Genomic DNA, 23,736 nt, shown 5'->3' on the forward strand with positions numbered 1-23,736 from the left:
CGTATGTCAGCCTGTGTTTCTCAATGGCCAGTCACAGAGAACTCAGCTTGTTTCCATCCTGACAGGGTTACCCTTTTCTAGCAACTCTAGGAATTTGGCAGGGCATTTGATAGTCTCTCAGGGTACGCCCCAGCCCCCACCCATTGCTAATGGAATAAAGACTGCACATAAAAGTGCACATAAAAGGGAAATTTAGGCTACACTTAATAGACGTGCTTTGCATTACGGAATCATAAAGACCTAGAGAGGCAAACAGACCCTAATGAGACCACCGGGCTTCAGTAAATAAATCAACCGTTCTGCAGTGCACAGAAACCTCGTGTGCTGATTCTCTGAGTCCTCTTTAGAGAACAGTAGTTAGTTGTCAGACGTTTACCCCGCTGTGTTAATCCCTGATGCTAATGACTTGCTGCTCAGGCGTGTGATGGCTCTGAGGAGAAACCTGGGTAGGAGCTCGCTTTCCATTTTGCCCGCATGAACGGACTGCCTGTTCCTGGCCGTGGAGTGCATTTTGCACTCACGTTTGCACGAGTGAGCTGCCCTCCCTCCCTGACCTTGTTAGCCTGAGTGTGAGCTGCCTGGGGCCCAGTCATACCTCCCTGACCCCAGCTTCCTCTCCCAGTGGCGCTGCTGGGTGCTGTTCCCTGGGACTGCGGCAGAGCCCTCCTCGCGGGCCTGACACGGTGTCCGGCCGCACGGATGACCGGTAGAGGGCAGCAGCGCGCTCCGGGTCGGTCGGGAGCAGGGCCTTTCTAGTCCAGAAACCGCGGCAGGTCCGCTGCTGACGGCCAGGGCCTGGTGGGCTAGGGGCAAGGGCAACCTGGTGGACGGATGGGCTCACTCTGCAGGAAGAAGAGAAAGAGGAGACGTGGAGAAGTCGTGCTGACCACATGGCGTATTGGACACTGCACATTTATGTGGGCCCCAATGTGCCCGGCGCATGGTTTCTGCGACAGGAGCCCAGCCGTCAGGTGTAGACGTGCAGGAGGCTGGCAGATGGGCTAGAAAAGCAAGGAGGCTCAGCACTTGGAGGTGTCGAAAGAGGTTTGAAAAGAAAGCCCGGAGTACCTGGAATGGTGGGGAGGCATGAAGAGGCTGACACCATGAAAGGCAAGGACAGTTCAAGGGCACTTTCAAGGCCGTCAGGGAATGGTGCAGAGAAGTGAGCACGCGCAACAGCTGGAGAGGGCGGTTGTGAGGAGGGTCGGAGAGAAGGCCTTCCTGTCACTGGTAGAGGGTCTTGACTGGAGGTTGTCCAGGTTCTTGGCGTTTTGAACAAAGAATTGGACAAAATACCCAGCAAAGCAAAAAGCAAAGAGGGTGCAAATGCAAAAAGCAACCAATCGGAGGCTAGGAAGAAGCTACAGTTATATTCCTATGCATATGAAGACTCGACAGGCCATCAGTCTGATGGGTTGTGGACAGCAGTCATTCAGAGGCTGGAGTGAACTTAACAAAGTTGCAAATGAAGACTCACCTGCAATCAGTCTGATTGGTTGCGGACAGCCAATTTCCCATCTGCCACACAGAAAAGGACAAAGGGAGTAGCGTCTGGTCCTTTTGTTACTTATGCATGGAAAGTTAGGATTTTCCTTTCAATTTAGTTCTAGGAAGTCGGTGTGAAACAGACTTAGGTTCCCTGCCTCCAGACCCTATTCTACTGCCTCACTCCCACATTGTTCCATTGTCAGGAATAAACGACTCTGGGGGTAAGGTGGACCTCCAGATGACGATGAAGGTAGAAGGGGAGGAGAGGTTGAGAGGCTAACCTGCCACTGGGACCCAGGGCCAAGGCCCTTTGTGATTGAGGGGAAGTGACCACAGATCAGCAGATGATGACTGAGAGATGGGCTGGAGCAGGACTGTGGTCCGGTCCTGAACAACACATGCAGCCATGCCCAGAGATGCTAGGCTTAGAGGCTAACATGCAGTAGACAGCTGCGTGGCCTTAAGTTACTTAACTTCTCTGGGCTTCAGTTTCCTCATCCGTAAAATGGTACCTACAGTAATGGTACCCAGTAATAGTACCTACAAAAGACTGGGAGGATGAGGGAAGGGAGGGAGCTCCCAGCTGTGTGGGGAGGAGCATACAGGCGAGGGTAACCCCCCATATGGTATTATAGGGATTTGCGTCTATTTCTGTCCTCCCTCCAGACTCTAGCCTCATGGTTCTCAGACATGGGTATGCATCAGAATGACCCAGATGCATTAAAAACACTGCCAGGTCCCAGCCCCAGAGCTTCTGATTCAGTGGGGCTGGGGTAAGGCCCAGTAATTTGCATTGCTCGCTAAGCCCAGGTGCTGCTGCTGCTGCTTGTTCCCAGACTGCACTGTGGGCACCACTGCTCTGGAGTCTGCAGAGCTCCAGCAGGGACTCCTGTTGAAGACAGACGGGCATATAGTGGGAGCCCAGGCCTAGGACGAGTAACTCTAGGACAAACAAAAATTCCAGATACAGTGCAAGAAGAGGTAGTGATGAATGAAAAAGCGATCACTCCAGCAGAGCTTTCAAGTCATGGTGGTTTATGAAGGGAGTTAGAATTGCACCTGGGGAGCAAGTGCTGAGGTTAATGGCACTGCAATCCCCCGTCTGTTTTACTGGAACTGTTGTCAGAGGCAGAATGCTGGGCTGGAGGGACTGTGGCCCTAGCAATGTTTTGGACTTGACAATGCCCATTTGTTGGGCATGGTTCCGGTGGGATGCTGTATTATGCAGCTAGAGAATGTATTTGTCCTGGAAGAGTTCACTTTGTCCACTGCCCTCGAGCCTTTATCCAAGGCTAAACCCACATGCTGTACCTACTTTGGAATTGGTCCAGGAATTTTATACCTGTGTGAATTTGGAGAAACTCTCTCAGACACCCATTTGGAAATGAATTAGTGTTTTTCTCAGACAGTGAGTCCTCCATGCTTGCTGTTCCAATGGCCCTCCAGGTTTGGGCCCAGCACCTGCCAGGAGAAGCATTCCCTCTGTAACTTCCACCTGACCACAGCCAACCCAAGCCCCACTCAGAACCCCAGGCCTGCCAGCAAGCCTGTGACTGGAATTATCTGTTAGGGATCAAGCATTAACTTGACACAAGAGCAGCCCTGGCTCAGCTGGAGGCATCCGCATGCTGTGGTGCCCCAGGAACAGAGGCACCCCCGAAATGCAGGCTGTGTGTTTGCTGCAGAGACACCACGGCCCATAACTCCCCAAGCATAGGTGAGCAGCTCTGCTGTCCAGGCAATGAACTCAAGAAAGGGAACCAGCCCAGCTAATGGCTGGGATTAAAGCTAAATGAATTCAGCTCAAATGAAAGGGATACTGACCCTTCTCCCTCTGGCCTCATTAACTTAATTAACAGTGCTTGGCAGGAGTATTGAAGCCTGCATTGATTGTTCTGTTTCTGTTTTTCCCCCTCAAAGCCCTAGATACAAGTTAAATCAGCCTTAATAATAAAAACCCAATACTCAACAGCCCTCGGATTTTCTTACCAGCCCTTCTTCCTCTAAGAGAATCACTTGGTTTCTGAGTTGGAGGGGATCCATTAGACCAACACTTCTCAGAGCATGGCCTGAGACCACTAGCATCAGAGTAACTGGGATATGGCTATAAAATGCACTTTCCAGGCCTCAGAGGCCTGTGGAACTGGAATATTGAGAAGTCCAGTTTGGGTATTTGTAGTGGGTTTTGGGGGTTTAATTTAATTTTTTTAACTGTGGTAAAATAGACATATAATTTTCATTTTATAAAAAATGTCCATTTTAATAATTTTTAGGCAGACGGTTCAGTGACATTAAGTACATTCACCACTGTTTGTCTCCAGAATGTTTTCATCATCCCAGACTGAAACTCTGCCCATTAAACGCTAACTCCCCATCCTCCCCTCCCAGCCCCTGGTAACTTCTGCTCTGCTTCCTGTCTCTTTGAATTTATCTAGTCTAGATATCTTGTAAGTGGATTCATGCAATATTTGTTCTTTTGTGACTGGCTTATTTTACTCAGCATAATGTCTTCAAAGTTTATCCGTCTTGTACCATGTGTCAGAATTCCATTCCTTTTTAAGGCCGAAAAATATCCCATTATATAGACAACAAATTTCGTTCATTTATTCATTCATTGGTGGACATTTGGGTTGTTTCCACCCTTTGACTATTGTGAGTGATACTGCTATGAATATTGGTGTGCAAATATCTGTTGAGCTTCTGCTTCCAGTTCTTTTGGGTGTACACCCAGAAGTGGAATTGCTGGGTCATGCGACAGTTAGTTCTGTGTTTCATTTTTTGAGTCAGTACTGTTTTTAAGCAGCCCACGTGGTTCTAAGGTGCAGTCAGGGTTGCAGCCAGAAGACCAGGTGATCAGACTCTCTGCTGGTGGAGTCACCTGAAGACTCTGAACAACCCTGGATGCCCAAGCCACACTCCACACCAACTAAATCAGCCTTTCTCAGATGGGACCCAGACGCTTGTATTTTTTTAAAGTCCCCTGGTGATTCCACTGTGTAGCCAAGTTTGAGAACCATTGGTTTCCATCAGTGATTCTCAAATTTGAGTGTGTATAAAATTCACACAATGGCTAAGGATACAGATTCCTGAGAGAGCACACCACCCCCCCACCACCACCACAACACCCCCCCCACCACCACACCCCCCCCCCCACCACCACCACCACCACCACCAACCACCGCCAATCCCAAAGAGGCTCATTTAATGCATCTGTGGTCAGTCTGGGCTTCCTGGGTCTGAAGACTTCCCAGGTGATTCTAGTGTGTAGCCAAGGCTGAGAGCTACTAATCTTGTTAAGTCTTTCAATGAAACATGAGAACACTGAGAGTGTGAGAGGTGACACACTCTGCCCAAGTCCCTGAGCTCGTTAGGTTCTGAGTCTGCACTCATTCCCAGGGCTGATTTTCAAGACAGTCCCACGGGTTCTCCATACTCTGCCTTGCAGCTGCAGGGGGTAGAATCTTATAGAGAACCTGCATCTTTTCTACTCTTAATTTGAACTGTAATCCTTGCATTAGAGTATAGTCAGTGCTGCTATAACGCTTGTTTTGGAATGTAAATTTGTTTCTAACATGATTGATGTATTAGGGAACAATATTAATGTGTTAGGGAAGACTATTGATATGCTGGAGAATAATATTAACATATTCAAGAATGTGAATTTCACATTTGCTTATGTGCAATTTCTTGCATGTAAAGGCAGAAAACTGCACCCAGCTGTGCCAAAACACAAAAGAATACACAAAATACACCTCCAATATTAGTCAGCTACCTCATTCTCCATGTGTGATTTGAGCCACATGCACCCACATCTGTTGCTGTAACTTCACCTCTGATATCAAACAACCCTTCTTCCCCCATTCACAATAACTCACTGGCCAAGTACGGTGGCTTAGGCCTGTAATCCTAGCAATTCTGAAGGCTGAGGCAGGTGGATCACCTGAGGTCAGAAGATCGAGACCAGCCTATGCAACATGGTGAAAGGCTATCTCTACTAAAAATACAAAAATTAGCCAGGCATGGTGGTGCACACCTGTAATCCCAGCTACTCAGGAGGCTGAGGCAGGAGAATCACGTGAGCCTGGGAAGCGGAGGCTGCAGTGAGCTGGATTGCATTCCAGCCTGGGTGACAGATCGAGACTTCATCTCAAAAATTAAAAATAAAATAACTCACAAGCTGCAATCTTTAGAATGTCCACTTCCACAAGCAAACTGCAGGTCATTTTCAAAGTCAAGTGCTGTATTATGTATTTTTAAGAATTTAACTTGGCTAAAACTGTGCTACCTTAAGGGGGCTCCAATCCTTTTTTTTTTTTTTTTTCTTTTTTTTTTTTTTTTTTTTTAGACGGAGTCTTGCTTTTGTCGCCCAGGCTGGAGTGCAGTGGCATGATTTTGGCTCACTACAACCTTTGCCTTCTGGGCTCAAGGGTTTCTCCTGCTTCAGCCTCCCAAGTAGCTGGAATTACAGGCGCCCACCACCACACACAGCTAATTTTTGAATTTTTAATAGAGATAGGTTTCACCATGTTGTCCAGACTGGTCTTGAACTCCTGACCTCAGGTGATCCACCTGCCTCAGCCTCCCGAAGTGCTGGGATTACAGGCATGAGCCACAGCGCCTGGCCCAATCCTTTCTTTATATGCCACTCTTAAGTTTTCAAGTGTTAAACACCCTAGCTCTATTTTTCCCATGAGCCTTGTGGTTTTTATTGTGTGATTTTGCATAGTGTAATGACTTGTAAAAAGGAATGTATGTCACCTGATAGAAGAACTAACTGTAGATGTAATTATACACATTGCTTTTTAGCATCCTTTTAACAATGAGTGAGCAGCTCACTGCCCCCTTGAGAATTTTAGTTCCTGTCCCTCCCTTTCCTCCCTCTATAACCACTAGATGGCGCACTCCTCCGCTGGGGTCGGGCGCCTTTGCAGCGGCAACCTCAACAGCGTGGACACCGTTCTTGAACTCTCGTCTCACTGAGGTTTGATCGGGTCTGGAACAACTTCACAGCCTGGTTCTCCTCTTTAGATTGGAATTCCCCAATCCCAGTGCTCATTCAAGATTTACTTCCGCCCACTTTAGCTCTGGCTTCTTTTTGGATGGTACTTCTTCCCAGGCTATCTGCAGGAACTGCCTCGCTGCACACACCTCTGCTCACCTGCTCACCTGGTTCCTCTGCTCACCTGTCCTGCCATTTAACCCACAGAGATCTACTTCAGAGACAAAAATCTCGTTATTTCATGCCTTTCTGTACTTCATAAAGAAATCGGTCTGCGTGGTATCTTTGTAATACGACATAAGCCCAGGTAATGTTCTTTCACATCCATTTGTTCAGGGGCCTTATCCACCTTACTTACTTTCATTTTAGCTTCCCTATTAGGTACTTGAAAATTCAGTATCCTGGAACATATTTTGTTTGGGGCTGTCTTTCACTTATCTTTACCACAAATTCAAGGTCACCTAGTTTGGTGGCATGTTTGGGAACCGGCATTGAGTTATCCATAAAAACAAAGAATTTAAACTAAAAAATGTAACTGTTCTTCAGAGCTGGCATTCTCACTCCCATGTCTGCAGGGATTTCTCTGGTTTCATTATATGAGAATTTCCTTCTCGTGTTTGGATAAAATAGCAGCTGCAAAACTGTCAGCAACTTGGGGTCCAAGTTTGTTCTTTCCTGCAAATACTGGTAGTTCAATATTGGAACATATTTATATCTTAGAGTCACTTAAAATCCTCATTTCTGAAATCAAATTTTCTATTCTCTTTTCTTCTAGAATAGAGATCAGCAAACTACGGTCTGTGTTTGGACTGCAAAACCTAAAATATTTACCCTCTGGCCCTTTAGAGAAAACGTTTTCTATCTCCTGTTCTAGAGCCTAAAGTGTGATTGTTTAACAGAAACTAAGGGTCCTCAATGTGACATGGAGATGGACAGGCCTCAGGAAGTCAGCAAATTCTCTGAAACTGGGTTCAGAATTTGGTTTGTGATGCAAATGTGCATTTTTATAGGAAAAAGGATCAAAGCTATCATCAGAGTCTCAAATGGGTCCAAGACTTCAAAAGGTCTAAAAATATGTTGTCTACTTATGGGCAGTGTGACTGAGCATGAGAGCCCACCATAACATCCTAGGTGTGAGCAATGAAGCCAACATGCTTACATGCCTTGTTAGGGCACTTCAGAATCTACTTCATACTATAAGATGTGGAAAAGGTTATGTGGAACCCAATACAAATATGGTCTTTCCATTACCATTTATTTTCCTCCTTGGGTGGCAAGGCCTGTTCTCCCCCACTATTCTTGTCTCATCTGAAGTACATCTTCAGACTCTTCACCCCAGGTACCACTGAGTGAGGGCTCATGCTTCCTACCACACACCCTTATCTCTGCCTCCCAGGATTATATCAGCTTCTAGAATCACAGCCTTCCAATTGCACGCCAGGAACCCTGGAGCTGGATTTAGGGCCCATTGCAATAACTGCCTCTCATCTCATCCATTGTGACATCTGTCCCTCTCTTCATAGATTCTATTCTGCCCTTTTTAGGTTGGTTTATCATCATGATGCATATTTGATATTATTGAACACTGTGGGGTGTCAATGCTAAATGTGTAATTGAGGATGGCAGGGACAGAGCAGAGCACCTCCCATGGCACCTGAGAAAGCCTGTCCCAAACCTTGGAGGTAGGAGGGATGGTGCTTGCCTTTAGGAGTTTCTTCTGAACTGTAACACCCTCATCTGCCCTGATTGGTTTCTATTTTCTTTCAATAAGTCTTCATTTTATCTATTTGAGATCACTTTGAACTTTTATCCCATTTTCCAAAATGCAGCCTCCTGCCTGTGTGTGTCATCTATAAATACAAGGTCATTAGCTCTGAGGCCCATTTGAAACCACAAGAAATTCACTGAGACAGAAAGTGGCTACTTTGTTTGCATTACTCAATCTCATCACCTACAAAAGAAAGAAACACTGGCCAGGCACATGCCTGTAATCCCAGCAGTTTGGGAGGCTGAGGAGGGCTGATTGCTTGAGCCCAGGAGTTCGAGACCATTCTGGGCAATATGGCAAAACCCTGTCTCTACAAAAAAAGTACAAAAATTAGCTAGCATGGTGGTATGCACCTGTGGTCCCAGCTATTCAGGAGGCTGAGGTAGGAGGATCACTTGAGCCCAGGAAATTGAGGCTGCAGTGAGCTGTAATCGCACCACTGCACTCCAGCCTGGACAGCAGAGTGAGACCCTGTCTCAAAACAAAACAATCACAAACTATGTAGGTGGAAAGAATACACAGGATTCGCAGAATTCCTGGCTTTAGTCATCAGAGTGCCTGTAAGGAATGTGGAAAAAGACCTTGAAGCTTTACCTCTCAGCACTGCAGCACTGTCAGACCCAGGCCTCTGTTTTATAACAAATATTTGAAATGACCTCTTTATTGTTTTGAAATGACATTCATAGATGTAACATAATCCACCTACATACATAATTTTATAGAAATCAATATACTGTCCTAACTTGGATATAAAAAAGAAATAAAAGGGGAAGTAATTTATAATGAGTTGGTACATGTCTCAATGTGTGAATGCTTATGTGCAACTAGAAGATGAAATGAGTTAAACACTCACACCTACTTATAAAGAAGATGCTTGGATTTAGGAGAAGTAAAATAATGTTCAACTGACCCTTCTTAAACATTTTTTTTCCAAGGCAGGGTCTTGCTCTGTCGCCCAGGCTGGAGTGCAGTGGCACAAACACAGCTCACTGCAGCCTCAAACTCCCAGGCTTAAGCTATCCTCTCACCTCAGCCTCCCGAGTAGCTGGGACTACAGGTATGCACCACCATGCCCAGCCAATTTTTGCATATTTTGGAGATATGGGTTTTTGCCATATTGCCCAGGCTGGTCTTAAACTTCTGGGATCAAGTGATCTACCTGCCTTGGCCTCCCCAAGTGCTGGGATTACTGGAGTGAACCTCCACACCCTGCCTCTTCTCAAACTTTTTTATTACACTTGACATTTTGAAATGAGGACTAAGTAAATTTGCTCACACATAAATGCTACCACCATATGATGCAGATGGGCACTGTTTGTGACATTGTTTGATTCTCCACAGAGGCACTGGCCATCATGAAGTGATTTTCTGAAATGGTGAATAACACTGTCAATAAAAAAAAGTCAAACTCTGTAAAATATTTCGAGAGTTTATTCCAAGCCAAATGTGAGGACCATGACCTGTGACACAGCCCCAGGAGGTCCTGAGAACATGTGCCTAAGGTGTTCGGGCTACAGCTTGGTTTTGTATATTGTAGGGAGACACAAGACATCAGTCAGTCTATGTGGGGTATGCATTGGTTTGTCCAAAAGGTAGGACAACTCAAAGCCTGGGGCTTCCGGGTCATAGGTGGATTAAAAGACTTCCTGATTGGCAATTTGCTGAAAGAATCAAGTTTTTATCTAAAGGCCTGGAATCAAGGGGTTGTGAAGAAAGGTTCTTATGCAGATGAAGCCTCCAGGTAGCAGGCTTTAGAAAGAATAGATGGTAAATGTCTCTTTCATGAGAACTAAAAATGTGCCAGACTCTTCATTAAATCCCTCCTGGATCAGGAAAAGACCTGGAAAGCGAAGGGGATTCTCTACAGAATATAGATTTTCCCACAAGAGACAACTGTGCAGCGCCCTCTCAAAATATGTCAAAGAAATGTTCTATTTTGGGGTAAAATATTTAAGTTTCTTTCAGGTCCTGCTATCTGTTGTGTTGATATCTTTTTATTTTATTTTATTTATTTTATTTTATTTTATTTTATTTTATTTTTGAGACAGTCTCACTCTGTTGCCAAGGCTGGAGTGCAGTGGCATGATCTCGGCTTACTGCAACCTCTGCCTCCTGGGTTCAAGTGATTCTCATGCTTCAACCTCCCAAGTACAGATGCCACCACCCCGCCCGGCTAATTTTTTTTTTTTTTTTTTGAGACGGAGTCTCGCTCTGTCGCCCAGGCTGGAGTGCAGTGGCGCGATCTCGGCTCACTGCAAGCTCCGCCTCCCGGGTTCACGCCATTCTCCTGCCTCAGCCTCCCGAGTAGCTGGGACTACAGGCGCCCGCTACCACGCCCGGCTAATTTTTTGTATTTTTAGTAGAGACGGGGTTCCACCATATCAGCCAACCTTGTCTTGAACTCCTGACCTCAGATGATCTGCCCACCTTGGCCTCCCAAAGTGCTGGGATTACAGGCATGAGCCACTGTGCCAGGCCTGTTGTGTTGGTATCTTATTGCTACAAAGAGTCTGTTCTATCAGTCTGAAGATCTCTGTTTTAATGTTAACACTGGTCAGTTGTGCCTGAATTCCAAAGGGAGGAGGGTATAATGAGGCCTGTCTGACCCCCTCACCTTTCCCATCATGGCCTGAACTAGTTTTTCAGGGTTCTTTTTGGAATGTGCTTGGCCAAGAGAGGGGTGCATCAGTCAGTTGGGGAGCTTAGAATTTTATTTTTGGTTTATAACACTTTATTAAGGTCCAAACTAAACAAGGTAGTCTTTCCTAGATTGACACAGTAGTTGCATTCCTGAAAAATTCAGTATATATTAAAACAGCGCAAAAACTATTTTGTTAGCATGTAACACAAAGTTAGGTTCTGAGGTAATTTTGAGCAAGTTTTTGACCCTTGGGGACTTTGGGCAGGACGTCCTACAGCTGTGTGGATGCTGGCTGATTCTGCATGGTACGGGACTGTCATGCATGTGTCAACCAAAAATTAAATTCTAAGGCCACACAACCATCTGAATGGACTTTCTTTCTCTTCTTTTTCATTTCTTTTCTTTTCTTTTGAGATGGAGTCTCTCTCTGTCACCCAGGCTGGAGTGCAATGGCACAAACTCAGCTCACTGCAACCTCTGCCTCCTGGGTTCAAGCAATTCTCCTTCCTCAGCCTCCTGAGTAGCTAGGATTTCAGACATGTGCCACCATGCCTGGCTAATTTTTGTATTTTTAGTAGAGATGGGGTTTCACCATGTTGGCCAGGCTCGTCTCAAACCCCTGACCTCAGGTGATCTGCCTGCCTCAGCCTCCCAAAGTGCTGGGGTTACAGGCGTGAGCCACCGTGCCCGGCCCATCTGAATGGACTTCCTTCTAGGTCAGGGTACTCTAAAATTTAACCTAAAAGTCTGGTTTAGGCCATGATGGGAAGTGGAGGCTGAAAATGCCTCATTATACCCATCAGCATTAACATCAACACAAACCTTAGGTCTGATGAGAGGCATTTATATTATATTCTCTGTAGCCTGCTACCTGGAGGCTTCATCTGCATGATCAAACTTTGGACTCCACAACCTCTTATCACAACCCAGACATTCTTCCCTATTGATAACTCTTTTTTTTTTTTTTTTTTTTTTGAGATGGAGTCTTGCTCTGTCACCCAGGCTGGAGTGCAATGGCACAAGCTCAGCTCACTGCAATCTCTGACTCCTGGGTTCAAGCAATTCTCCTTCCTCAGCCTCCTGAGTAGCTAGGATTTCAGGCATGCGCCACCATGCCTGGCTAATTTTTGTATTTTTAGTAGAGATGGGGTTTCGCCATGTTGACCAGGCTGGTCTCCAACCCCTGACCTCAAGTGATCCACCTGCCTCAGCCTCCGAAAGTGCTGGGATTACAGGCGTGAGCCACCACGCCTGGCCTCTATTGATAACTCTTTCAACCAATTGCCAATTAGAAAAATTTTAAATCTACCCATAAATTGGAAGCTCCCTCGCCCCTCAAGTTGTCTCATGCTTCTGGACCAGACCAATGTACATCTTAAATGTATTTGACTGATGTCTCATGTCTCCCAAAAATGTATAAAACCAAGCTGCACCCTGACCACCTTGGGCACATGTTCTCAGGGTCTCCTGAGGGCTGTGTCACAGGTCGTGGTCCTCGCATTTGGCTTGGAATAAACCTCTTTAAATATTTTCCAGAGTTTGACTCTTTTTTATTGACAGCGTTATTCACCATTTTGGAAAATCACTTCATGATGGCCAGTGCCTGTGTGGAGAATCACATATGTGGCACTCATATTTAGCTCAGAATAAATCTCTTCAAATATTTTACAGTTTGGCTCTTTTCGTTGACATACATTATCATGACATCTTGATTACAGGGGAGATACCCACCCCTATCACTGTGACAACCAAAAATCATCCCTGCAAAATTACAGCTTCCTAGGAGGCAGCTGTCCCCATCAAGAGCCATGGCTTTTAGAGAGTGTTACAGATAAAATGCACTGAGGCAAAGGTCCTCGAACAGATCCAATCCCTTTATCTTTCTGTTGATGGCAGTGTTGTTCATTCAACATACTCTTTCCTTTTCTTTTTTCTTTTCTTTTCTTTTTTTTTTTTTTTTGTGAGCACTGTGTTTCTTTCTGTTTGCTGTATAGAGAATATAGTCTACCAGGGGACAGAGATGATATGTATTGAGAGGTGACAGCATGCTGGCAGCCCTCGCTCGCTCTCGGTGCCTCCTCAGCCTCACTGCCCACTCTGGCCGTGCTTGAGGAGCCCTTCAGCCCACCAGTGCACTGTGGGAGGCCCTCTCTGGGCTGGCTGAGGCCGGAGCAGGCTCCCTTTGCTTGCCAGGAGGTGTGGAGGGAGAGGCACAGGCGGGAACTGGGGCTGGGGTGCTCACGGGCCAGTGCGAATTCCGGGTGGGTGTGGGCTCGGCAGGCCCTAACTCGGAGTGGCCAGGGGCAGTGAGGGGCTTAGCACCCGGGCCAGGAGCTGCGGAGGGGGGCCCGGGTCCCTCAGCACTGCTGGCCCCGCCCGCACCACACTCGAATTCTCGACGGGCCTCAGCCGCCTGCCTGCGGGGCAGGGCTCGGGACCTGCAGCCCGCCATACCCGAGTCCCCCTGTGGTGGGCTCTCGCGTGGCCAAGCCTCCCCAACGGGTGCCGCCCCCTGCTCCACGGCTCCCGGTCCCATCGACCACCCAAGGACTGAGGAGCGCAGGCGCGTGGGGCGGGACTGGCGGGCAGCTCTGCCCCTAGCCCTGACGCGGGATCCACTACGGGAAGCCAGCTGGGCTCCTGAGTCAGGTGGGGACTTGGAGAAATTTTATGTCTAGGTAAAGGATTGTAAATACACCAATCAGCACCCTGTGTCTAGCTCAAGGTTTGTAAATGCACTAATCAGTGCTCTGTGTCTAGCTAATCTATTGGGGACTTGGAGAACTTTTGTGTCTAGCTCAGGGATTGTAAATGCACCAATCAGCACCCTGTCAAAACGGACCAATCAGCTCTTTGTAAAACAGACCAATCAGTTCTCTGTAAAATGGACCAATCAGCAGGCTGTCGGTGGGGCCAGAGAAGGAAATGAAAGCAGGCTGCCCGGCCAGCAGTGGCAACCCACTGCAGTCGTCTTTCACACCATGGATGGTTTGTTCTTTTGCTCTTTGCAGTAAATCTTGCTGCCCCTCGCTCTTTGGGTCTGCACTATGTTTATGAGCTGTAACACTCACTGTGAAGGTCTGCAGCTTCACTCCTGAGGCCAGCAAGACCATGAACCCACGGGGAGGAATGAACAACTCCGGATGGGAAGAATGAACAACTCCAGACGCGCCACCTTAAGAGCTGTAACACTCATGGTGAAGGTCTACAGCTTCACTCCTGAAGCCAGCGAGGCCATGAGCCCCCCAGAAGGAAGAAACTCCGAACACGTCCAAACATCAGAAGGAACAAACCCCAGACACACCACCTTTAAGAACTGTAACACTCACCGTGAGGGTCCACGACTTCACTCTTGAAGTCAGTGAGACCAAGAACCCACCAATTTCGGACACAGTATGATAAATAAGCAAATAGACAAGACAATTAAGAGCTTGTGATCATTGCTTTGATGGAAATAAGATGGTTTTTGAAAGAGTAACACGGCGGGGGATTTATTTCAAATAGTGTGTGCAGGAGAAGGCTTGCTGGGGAAACACTGATGTGAGATCCCGCCGCACTAAGAGCAGAGAGAAGAGGGTTCACATGAAGGAAGCAGCACTTGCCAAGGTCCCGAGGCTGGAAAGAGTTTGGAATGCGTACCATGTGTGTATTTCAGGATGGCTGGTACTTCCACCCTAGGACCTTGGTGCTGGCTGCTCCTTTCCCTCAAATATTGGGCCTCTCCACATCCTTTCCTTACTTCCGTTAGACACCTGCTCTAATCTCATTACATCAGAGACACCTTTCCTGACTCCTCTCTATAACAGCAGCCACCACCCGAGCCATGGCACCCCCATCTCCTTTTTCCCACTTTACTTTCTTCCATTGCATTTACCTCTACCTGTCAGTACCTATTTCCTCTTCCTTTTGTTGTCTATCACCTCTTCCGTCCACCAGAATGTAAGCTCCATGAGGGCAGGCTTGGTCCATTTTGCTCACAGCTGTATCTCCAGCTCCTAAAACAATGCCTGAGGCTTGGTGTGCTGGCTCATGCTTGTAATCCCAGCACTTTGAGAGGCCAAGGCCGGTGGATCACTTGAGGTCAGGAGTTCAAGACCGGCCTGGCCAACATGGTGGAACCCCATCTCTACTAAAAATACAAAAATTAGCTGGGCGTGCTGGCACACATTTCTAATCCAAGCTACTCAGGAGGCTGAGGTGGGAGGATCACTGGAACCCGGGAGGCGGAGGTTGCAGTGAGCTGAGATAGCACCGCTGCACTCCAGCCTGGGTGACAGAGTGAGACCCTGTCTCAAATAAATAATAAATAAAACAGTGCCTGACACATAATGGGTGCTCAGCAAATTTTTTTTAATGAGTTATTGAGGAGAAAAACTATTCAAGATAATGTTGACAAGACAGCCAAGAGCTGAATCATGTAAGTACTCACAGGATTTTATTCCAAGTACAGCAGGAAGGAAGGGAAGGGCCCTGTACAAAGAAGAATGATATCAACGAGATTATGTTTTTGAAAGAACATGCTGGCTGCTGGCTGGAAAATGAAAGCAAGGCCAGAAATAAGAGAGCCAGTGAGGAGTCTCCAGTCTGGCCCACGCAAAGAGATGGCGGCGGCTTACAGTAGGGCAGTGGATAGGCTTGGGAGGTGGCACCAACAGGCCTTGCTGAGGGATTGGCTATTGGGGGGATGTTTAAAAGAATGATGTTTAAAAGACTCTGCTGTGTTGTCACCCTCAGACTCTGGATGGATACGGTGAAGCCATTTACGGAGATGGGGGAGAAATTCAGAGTGGTGATAAACATTCTCACCAAGTTTTTCCTAACAATTATTAGATGCCTGAGTTTGAAACTTTGAGTCAATCCAGGCATCCATGCCTACTTCTGATTTGCTGTAGCTTGTGTGCCACAGCCTCCCAGTTTCTGTGGAAACCCCACCATACATCAGCCCCAGCACAAAGCACAACCTCGTCAGAGCTAGCCCACCTCCAGCACCGTGAACTGCTCCAGGCTTAATCTCTCCTGGTGTTGACACTTTTGCCAGTGATGGTGTCTCATGGGATTCATGCTCTTTATAAACCATTGCCTTCTTCCTATTTCTTTCATTTATTTTTCCTCTCATTCTCCTGCCCTCTGAGCTATATAACTCTTCCTTTACCTTCCAACAGAGGCCTTTCATTACATTTAGAGCAAATGGAATGCCATAGTAGGCACCAAAGATGGAGGTGCTATGCAAATAATAGACACCAAGCTCTCTGCGGGTGGGGTCCTTGTGTGTTTTCTCTTCATAGCACCCAGCACAATACTTGGAACATAAGCCAGACACATTCATTGAGCACCATTTCTGCTGCACCCATAAAAAAAACACTCAACCCAGACAGATGGTCAGCTCCCCGACAGGACTTAAGCAAGTGGGCCAGTCTCTGTTTATTGTTGTACGCTCACACAATCACACAGCTGCCAGGCGAGCACTAGGCACTTATCACACTTTTATTAAACCGATCACATCTGGCTCTTTGTGGGGTGCCAGAAAGTGCCCAATTTCTGCATGATGGGATGGACCGTGTGTGGAGTAAGGTCGGATAAATGGAGATGGGCCAGTAGCCTAGACAAATTAAGGGAGAAAAACAGTGAATTTATTTTCCACTCATCAGCCGAGCTTTCTGTGGGCTAGGAACGGGGTGCCCGGCTGAAGTGAAGCAACATTGTGTCTCTTCCTGCTGTTTTCTCCAACTCCCCTCAGCAAATCATGAATGAATAAACAAACGAATGAATGAACAAACATAGAGTTATTATAAGGATTAAGTGAAGGCAGGGTGCAGTGGCTCATGCCTGTAATCCCAGCATGTTGGGAGGCCAAGGTAGGAGGATCGCTTGAGCTCAGGAGTTGAAGACCAGCGTGGGCAACAAAGCGAGACCCCCATCTCTATATTTTTATTTTAATTTAGAATAATAAATAAAATTTTTTTTAAAAGAAAAGATTAAGTGAAATGTTTTTTAAGTACCTAGAATAGTGCCTAGTATACAGAAAATTCAACATAAGTGTTTGATAGAGAGCAAGAATAGGCCAGGTGTGGTGACTCACATCTGTAATCCCAACACTTTGGGAGGTTGAGGCGGGCAGGTCACTTGAGCCCACAAGTTGGAGACCAGCCTGGGCAACATGGTGAAACCCCATTTCTACTAAAAATACAAAAATTAGCCGGGTACAGTGGCACGTGCCTGTAGTTCCAGCTAATCAGGAGGCTGAGATGGAAGGATGGCTTGAACCCGGGAGGCGGAGGTGGCAGTGAGCTGTGATCGTGCCACTGCACTCCAGCCTGGGCAACAGAGCAAGACCCTGTCTCAAAAAAAACAGAAAGAGAGTAAGAATAGTTTTGTCTGTATCTGCCAACAGCCACGTCTGTGGAGTCAGAGGAATGAAGGGGTCAAAGGGAGCAGGCACATCATAGAGAATACCCCAAGATCTGAAGACCCCAGTGCAATACCTCGAGCTTAAATGCCTGTGTTTTCATTCTCCCTTCTTCTCCATAGGATCATGGGAGACCACCTGGACCTTCTCCTAGGAGTGGTGCTCATGGCCGGTCCTGTGTTTGGAATTCTTTCCTGCTCCTTTGATGGCCGAATAGCCTTTTATCGTTTCTGCAGCCTCACCCAGGTCCCCCAGGTCCTCAACACCACTGAGAGGCTCCTGCTGAGCTTCAACTATATCAGGACAGTCACTGCTTCATCCTTCCCCTTTCTGGAACAGCTGCAGCTGCTGGAGCTCGGGAGCCAGTATACCCCCTTGACTATTGACAAGGAGGCCTTCAGAAACCTGCCCAACCTTAGAGTCTTGGACCTGGGAAGTAGTAAGATACACTTCTTGCATCCAGATGCTTTTCAGGGACTGTTCCATCTGTTTGAACTTAGACTGTATTTCTGTGGTCTCTCTGATGCTGTATTAAAAGATGGTTATTTCAGAAATTTAAAGGCTTTAACTCGCTTGGATCTATCCAAAAATCAGATTCGTAGCCTTTACCTTCATCCTTCATTTGGGAAGTTGAATTCCTTAAAGTCCATAGATTTTTCCTCCAACCAAATATTCCTTGTATGTGAACATGAGCTCGAGCCCCTGCAAGGGAAAACGCTCTCCTTTTTTAGCCTCGCAGCTAATAGCTTGTATAGCAGAGTCTCAGTGGACTGGGGAAAATGTATGAACCCATTCAGAAACATGGTGCTGGAGATACTAGATGTTTCTGGAAATGGCTGGACAGTGGACATCACAGGAAACTTTAGCAATGCCATCAGCAAAAGCCAGGCCTTCTCTTTGATTCTTGCCCACCACATCATGGGTGCCGGGTTTGGCTTCCATAACATCAAAGATCCTGACCAGAACACATTTGCTGGCCTGGCCAGAAGTTCAGTGAGACACCTGGATCTTTCACATGGGTTTGTCTTCTCCCTGAACTCACGAGTCTTTGAGACACTCAAGGATTTGAAGGTTCTGAACCTTGCCTACAACAAGATAAATAAGATTGCAGATGAAGCATTTTACGGACTTGACAACCTCCAAGTTCTCAATTTGTCATATAACCTTCTGGGGGAACTTTACAGTTCGAATTTCTATGGACTACCTAAGGTAGCCTACATTGATTTGCAAAAGAATCACATTGGAATAATTCAAGACCAAACATTCAAATTCCTGGAAAAATTACAGACCTTGGATCTCCGAGACAATGCTCTTACAACCATTCATTTTATTCCAAGCATACCTGATATCTTCTTGAGTGGCAATAAACTAGTGACTTTGCCAAAGATCAACCTTACAGCGAACCTCATCTACTTATCAGAAAACAGGCTAGAAAATCTAGATATTCTCTACTTTCTCCTACGGGTACCTCATCTCCGGATTCTCATTTTAAATCAAAATCGCTTATCCTCCTGTAGTGGAGATCAAACCCCTTCAGAGAATCCCAGCTTAGAACAGCTTTTCCTTGGAGAAAATATGTTGCAACTTGCCTGGGAAACTGAGCTCTGTTGGGATGTTTTTGAGGGACTTTCTCATCTTCAAGTTCTGTATTTGAATCATAACTATCTTAATTCCCTTCCACCAGGAGTATTTAGCCATCTGACTGCATTAAGGAGACTAAGGCTCAACTCCAACAGGCTGACAGTTCTTTCTCACAATGATTTACCTGCTAATTTAGAGATCCTGGACATATCCAGGAACCAGCTCCTAGCTCCCGATCCTGATGTATTTGTATCACTTAGTGTCTTGGATATAACTCATAACAAGTTCATTTGTGAATGTGAACTTAGCACTTTTATCAAGTGGCTTAATCACACCAATGTCACTATAGCTGGGCCTCCTGCAGACATATATTGTGTGTACCCTGACTCACTCTCTGGGGTTTCCCTCTTCTCTCTTTCCACGGAAGGTTGTGATGAAGAGGAAGTCTTAAAGTCCCTAAAGTTCTCCCTTTTCATTGTATGCACTGTCACTCTGACTCTATTCCTCATGACCATCCTCACAGTCACAAAGTTCCGGGGCTTCTGTTTTATCTGTTATAAGACAGCCCAGAGACTGGTGTTCAAGGACCATCCCCAGGGCACAGAACCTGATATGTACAAATATGATGCCTATTTGTGCTTCAGCAGCAAAGACTTCACATGGGTGCAGAATGCTTTGCTCAAACACCTGGACACTCAATACAGTGACGAAAACAGATTCAACCTGTGCTTTGAAGAAAGAGACTTTGTCCCAGGAGAAAACCGCATTGCCAATATCCAGGATGCCATCTGGAACAGTAGAAAGATTGTTTGTCTTGTGAGCAGACACTTCCTTAGAGATGGCTGGTGCCTTGAAGCCTTCAGTTATGCCCAGGGCAGGTGCTTATCTGACCTTAACAGTGCTCTCATTATGGTGGTGGTTGGGTCCTTGTCCCAGTACCAGTTGATGAAACATCAATCCATCAGAGGCTTTGTACAGAAACAGCAGTATTTGAGGTGGCCTGAGGATCTCCAGGATGTTGGCTGGTTTCTTCATAAACTCTCTCAACAGATACTAAAGAAAGAAAAAGAAAAGAAGAAAGACAATAACATTCCGTTGCAAACTGTAGCAACCATCTCCTAATCAAAGGAGAAATTTCCAACTTATCTCAAGCCACAAATAACTCTTCACTTTGTATTTGCACCAAGTTATCATTTTGGGGTCCTCTCTGGAGGGTTTTTTTTTTCTTTTTGCTACTATGAAAACAACATAAATCTCTCAATTTTCATATCAACACCATGTTCTGTCTCACTAACCTCCAAATGGAAAATAATAGATCTAGAAAATTGCAACTGCCCTTGGAGGTTTCCAGTCTCCACTGATTTTCTTTCAGATCCAATAATACCATTCTGTCCTGCTGTGTTGATTATGGAATGTATCCTAATCATGGGAAGGGCACCTTGGGAGAAGTTGCAGATGGCTGACGTGCTTTCTCTAGCATTCAGCTAAAAAATGGGATGGTCCATGATTCTGCGTTCTCTGTGTTCTGCAAAAACAACATTAAGTAGAAAACAAACAGAAGCAGAGGCACATTTCCTTCTTTTGCCACAGAAACAATGCCACTGTTGAGTGCAAGTCACACTTTGTCTTATAGATAAGAGGTGGCCCCAATGAAGCTGGAATGAATGAGTCACTACCTGTCTTGTGGCTGTACTGCACTTCATGTTCTTACCTTCAGCTTCTCCAGGTCTCGCCCTAGTGAGCCAAGAACTTTCTCTCACATGCTGCCTTTATTTAAGCCTGGCCTTCAAGACCTTCCATGATTTATCACCAACCTACCTTTTCAGCTTTATTTCCTAGCACACCTCATTGATCAGCTGCTCAGGCTGTTGCATGAAGAACATGGACTTCGCACACAGATCCTGGGTTGAGTTCTGAGTCAGCTGTGTATTAGCCATGCAACCTTGGCCTTGGTATGCCCTTGCTGGACCTACATTTTCTCACATAACAGCATCTATGTCATAGAATTCCTGTGAAAATTAAATTGGCCAAGGATGTCAGGGCTTCTCAGATCTTTTCCTTCGTTGCCCTAATGACCACAAGAGAACACATACACTGAAGGCCTTCTGGGGGCAGTTGCAATTTCACTGAAGTTGTATTTTTTTTATCTTAAATGAAATCTATGTGTATTTTCCATTCTGTTCTTTTTTTCATGTTTATTAACATAGAAGTGTGTTTTTGCAAAAGGATTAAGAACACTTAAAACAAGGAAACTGTGCCAAAATTACCCCATAGCTTCACACACTGCCTCCTCCAAGTCCAGCATAACTCCAGGTCAGCTCCTGCAGTTTGAGGGGTACACATGGGTCTGGGACTCAGCTCTCCAAACTGTCACCTTCTTCCCCTCACTGGGCCCCTCAATCCTGACTCCTCCAACACACACACATGCACACACACACACACAGGCTATTCTCATCCCAACTTCTTTTGGCCACTTCTAATCAATGAGACCGAGCTTGCCCTGCACCCAGCGATGGCATTATTTTCACACACACCATGCAGTCCCCACTCTACCTCTTTCCTCTGGATTCTTCTCCCATCTCTGCGCATCCATCCTACGTTTTCTTCAAAATCCAGCCCATGAAGCTCCCTGGGATCCCTAACCCAAAGTCCTCTCTCCCTTTTGTGAAAACTCTTGACACTTCATCTGGTCTTTTAAAAGTAGCACTTACTACTACTTCCTGTCTCCTTTTTTCTGAGCCTGCCCGGCCGCCCGCCTCTCTGGAAGATAAGTTCCCTGAGGAAAGACCTTGTCTTCTGTGTCCTGCCCTCACTGGCTGTAGCAGATCACTTATGGTTTTGGGACCATTCAAGGGTTTCCCACCTACACATCTGCCCATGCTTCTTCCTCCCCATGGAATTTCTTCTCCCCATCCTACCACTTGTCTGCCAGGTGAATTTCCTTGTTTAGCAAGACTGCCCATCCCTCATGACCCCAGTGACAGATTTTCTGTCACTGATACATGACATTGTGTTGTGCCAGTGTGTTTATGTATGTGTGTGGACGGCTTAGTTTGTGAGACACTGCAGTCAGGACCTTGTCTTGTTCATCTGTGTATCGCAGGCCCAGTTTGGTGCCTGGCCCACAGTATGTGCTTAATAAATGTCTTGTGGATGAATGAAGTATATTGGGAAGCCCAGCCTCCCTCATGTCAACACCTGCTGTTATTAGACTTTCCACTGGAGGGGCAGGGAGGATGAGGGCCTGAGAGAGCAAGATATCCATGGAGGTGCTGAGTGGTAAGCTGAAAAGGGCAGGAGACCACAGGCTGTCAGACACCCCTGAACACTATTTCAAATGGCCAGGCATGGCACAGGCCTCCTGGGTAGTGGGACAGTGGCAGCCTGGATTAGCAGCTAGGAACGGGGCTAGAATGGAGAGCTGAAGGGGTGGGGAGGAAAAGAGAACCCACATGAATTTGTAGTGAATAAGGTCTCCTGGAACCCTGTGCTAAGAAATACAGTAAAACAGGGCCAGGCACTGGTGGCTCATGCCTGTAATCCCAGCACTTTAGGAGGCTAAGGTGGGCCAATCACTTGAGGTCAGGAGTTTGAGACCAGCCTGCCCAACATGGTGAAACCCCGTTTCTACTAAAAATACAAAAATTAGCTGGGTGTGGTGGTGCACACCTGTAATCTCAGCTACTAGGGAGGCTGAGGCAGGAGAATTCCTTGAACCCAAGAGGCAGAGATTGCAGTGAGCCAAGATGGCGCTACTGCACTCCTGGGTGACAGAGCGAGATCCTAACTCAAAAAAAAAAAAAAAAAAAAAAAAAAAGGAAGGAAGGAAGGAGACAAAACAAAAGTATACTGTGTCAGTAACAGGTATAACCACAAATCAGGAAGACTGTGGAAAGACCACTCTGCTTGGTTCATGCCCTCCTGTCCCACCTGCTGCTCAGCCATGGTTTTCCCCCAGCTCTAGGGGGCGGGAGGGGCACCCAGGACACTGAAGAAATCTCCTGGTCAGAACACCTTGTATGAACAGGACTCCTAGGGAAAGGGGTTTCCTAGTCCGGCTAGGGGCTGGAGGTAGTGCTACACCAGGGACCTCCCTTGGTTTGGGTGACCATCGCTATGACTCTATTTTCCAGACCAAACCTCAGACATGTAAAATGACAAGTGCAGGTGTCTTTACAGGAAGAACAAGCTGAAACACAGATAACTCTCAACATAGGAAAGGAGTCTATCCCACAGCCTTTTCTAATCTTCTTATTTAAAAACACGAATTACAGGTAATTTTCCTAATGAAACACATTTAAAAGGCATCTTTTGTGGTCTCTGTATAGAGTGTATGGGGGACCTGTTCACGCCTACATCCTAGCCACTGTTGGATTCAACATACCACTCTATTTCAAAACTTCCCTTTTCTGGCAAAGATCCAAAACTTACTAAAATTCTTTTGTCTTCTTTTCCATGGTCAGGCCCAGCAGTTGGAATTCTTTTTGAGGCCATTTTCCCAAGTCTTTATCACGTCACAAGACTTGCTGCGTACATGGCAAAAGGAAGGCCCAACGGAGCCACATTGGGAAGTGGGCCCTGGGGAGTCTGCTGAGACACTGGTTGCTAAGTGACTGCCCTGTCTTCCATGGCGCAGTGATTCAAAGCCAGGCCTCAGGAAATAGATAAATTCCACATAGCACAGACCTCTGGGGTCACTCCAAAATGGTGAGAAACTACCAACAGTTCAATCTCAGAATGGCTAGAGCTTTCTGTAGTTGAAACTGCAACTATTCTGGAAAGATCTAGAATATTGACTAGAGCTGCTGAAAACTTCAAAGAGAATCCCACTCATGCCAAATACAACTGACTCT

At 46.3% G+C, this 23,736-nt stretch overlaps 1 protein-coding gene across 4 annotated transcripts in view; it reads left to right on the forward strand.

Annotated features, from left to right (window-relative positions):
• TLR5 (toll like receptor 5) overlaps positions 1-21,056 on the forward strand; it is a 34,067-nt gene extending 13,011 nt beyond the window's left edge. For 3 of the 4 annotated variants that reach the window (XM_016922392.3, XM_016922414.3, XM_054661584.1), the window contains one exon: positions 17,425-21,056. In XM_016922392.3, coding sequence (XP_016777881.2) covers positions 17,429-20,005 — 2,577 coding nt within the window. In that variant the 5' untranslated portion in view covers positions 17,425-17,428 and the 3' untranslated portion in view covers positions 20,006-21,056. 4 annotated transcript variants of the gene reach the window in all.
• The last annotated feature ends 2,680 nt before the right edge of the window (positions 21,057-23,736 follow it).

This window comes from Pan troglodytes, chromosome 1 (assembly GCF_028858775.2).
Source record: "Pan troglodytes isolate AG18354 chromosome 1, NHGRI_mPanTro3-v2.0_pri, whole genome shotgun sequence".
NCBI classification, from domain to species: domain Eukaryota; kingdom Metazoa; phylum Chordata; class Mammalia; order Primates; family Hominidae; genus Pan; species Pan troglodytes.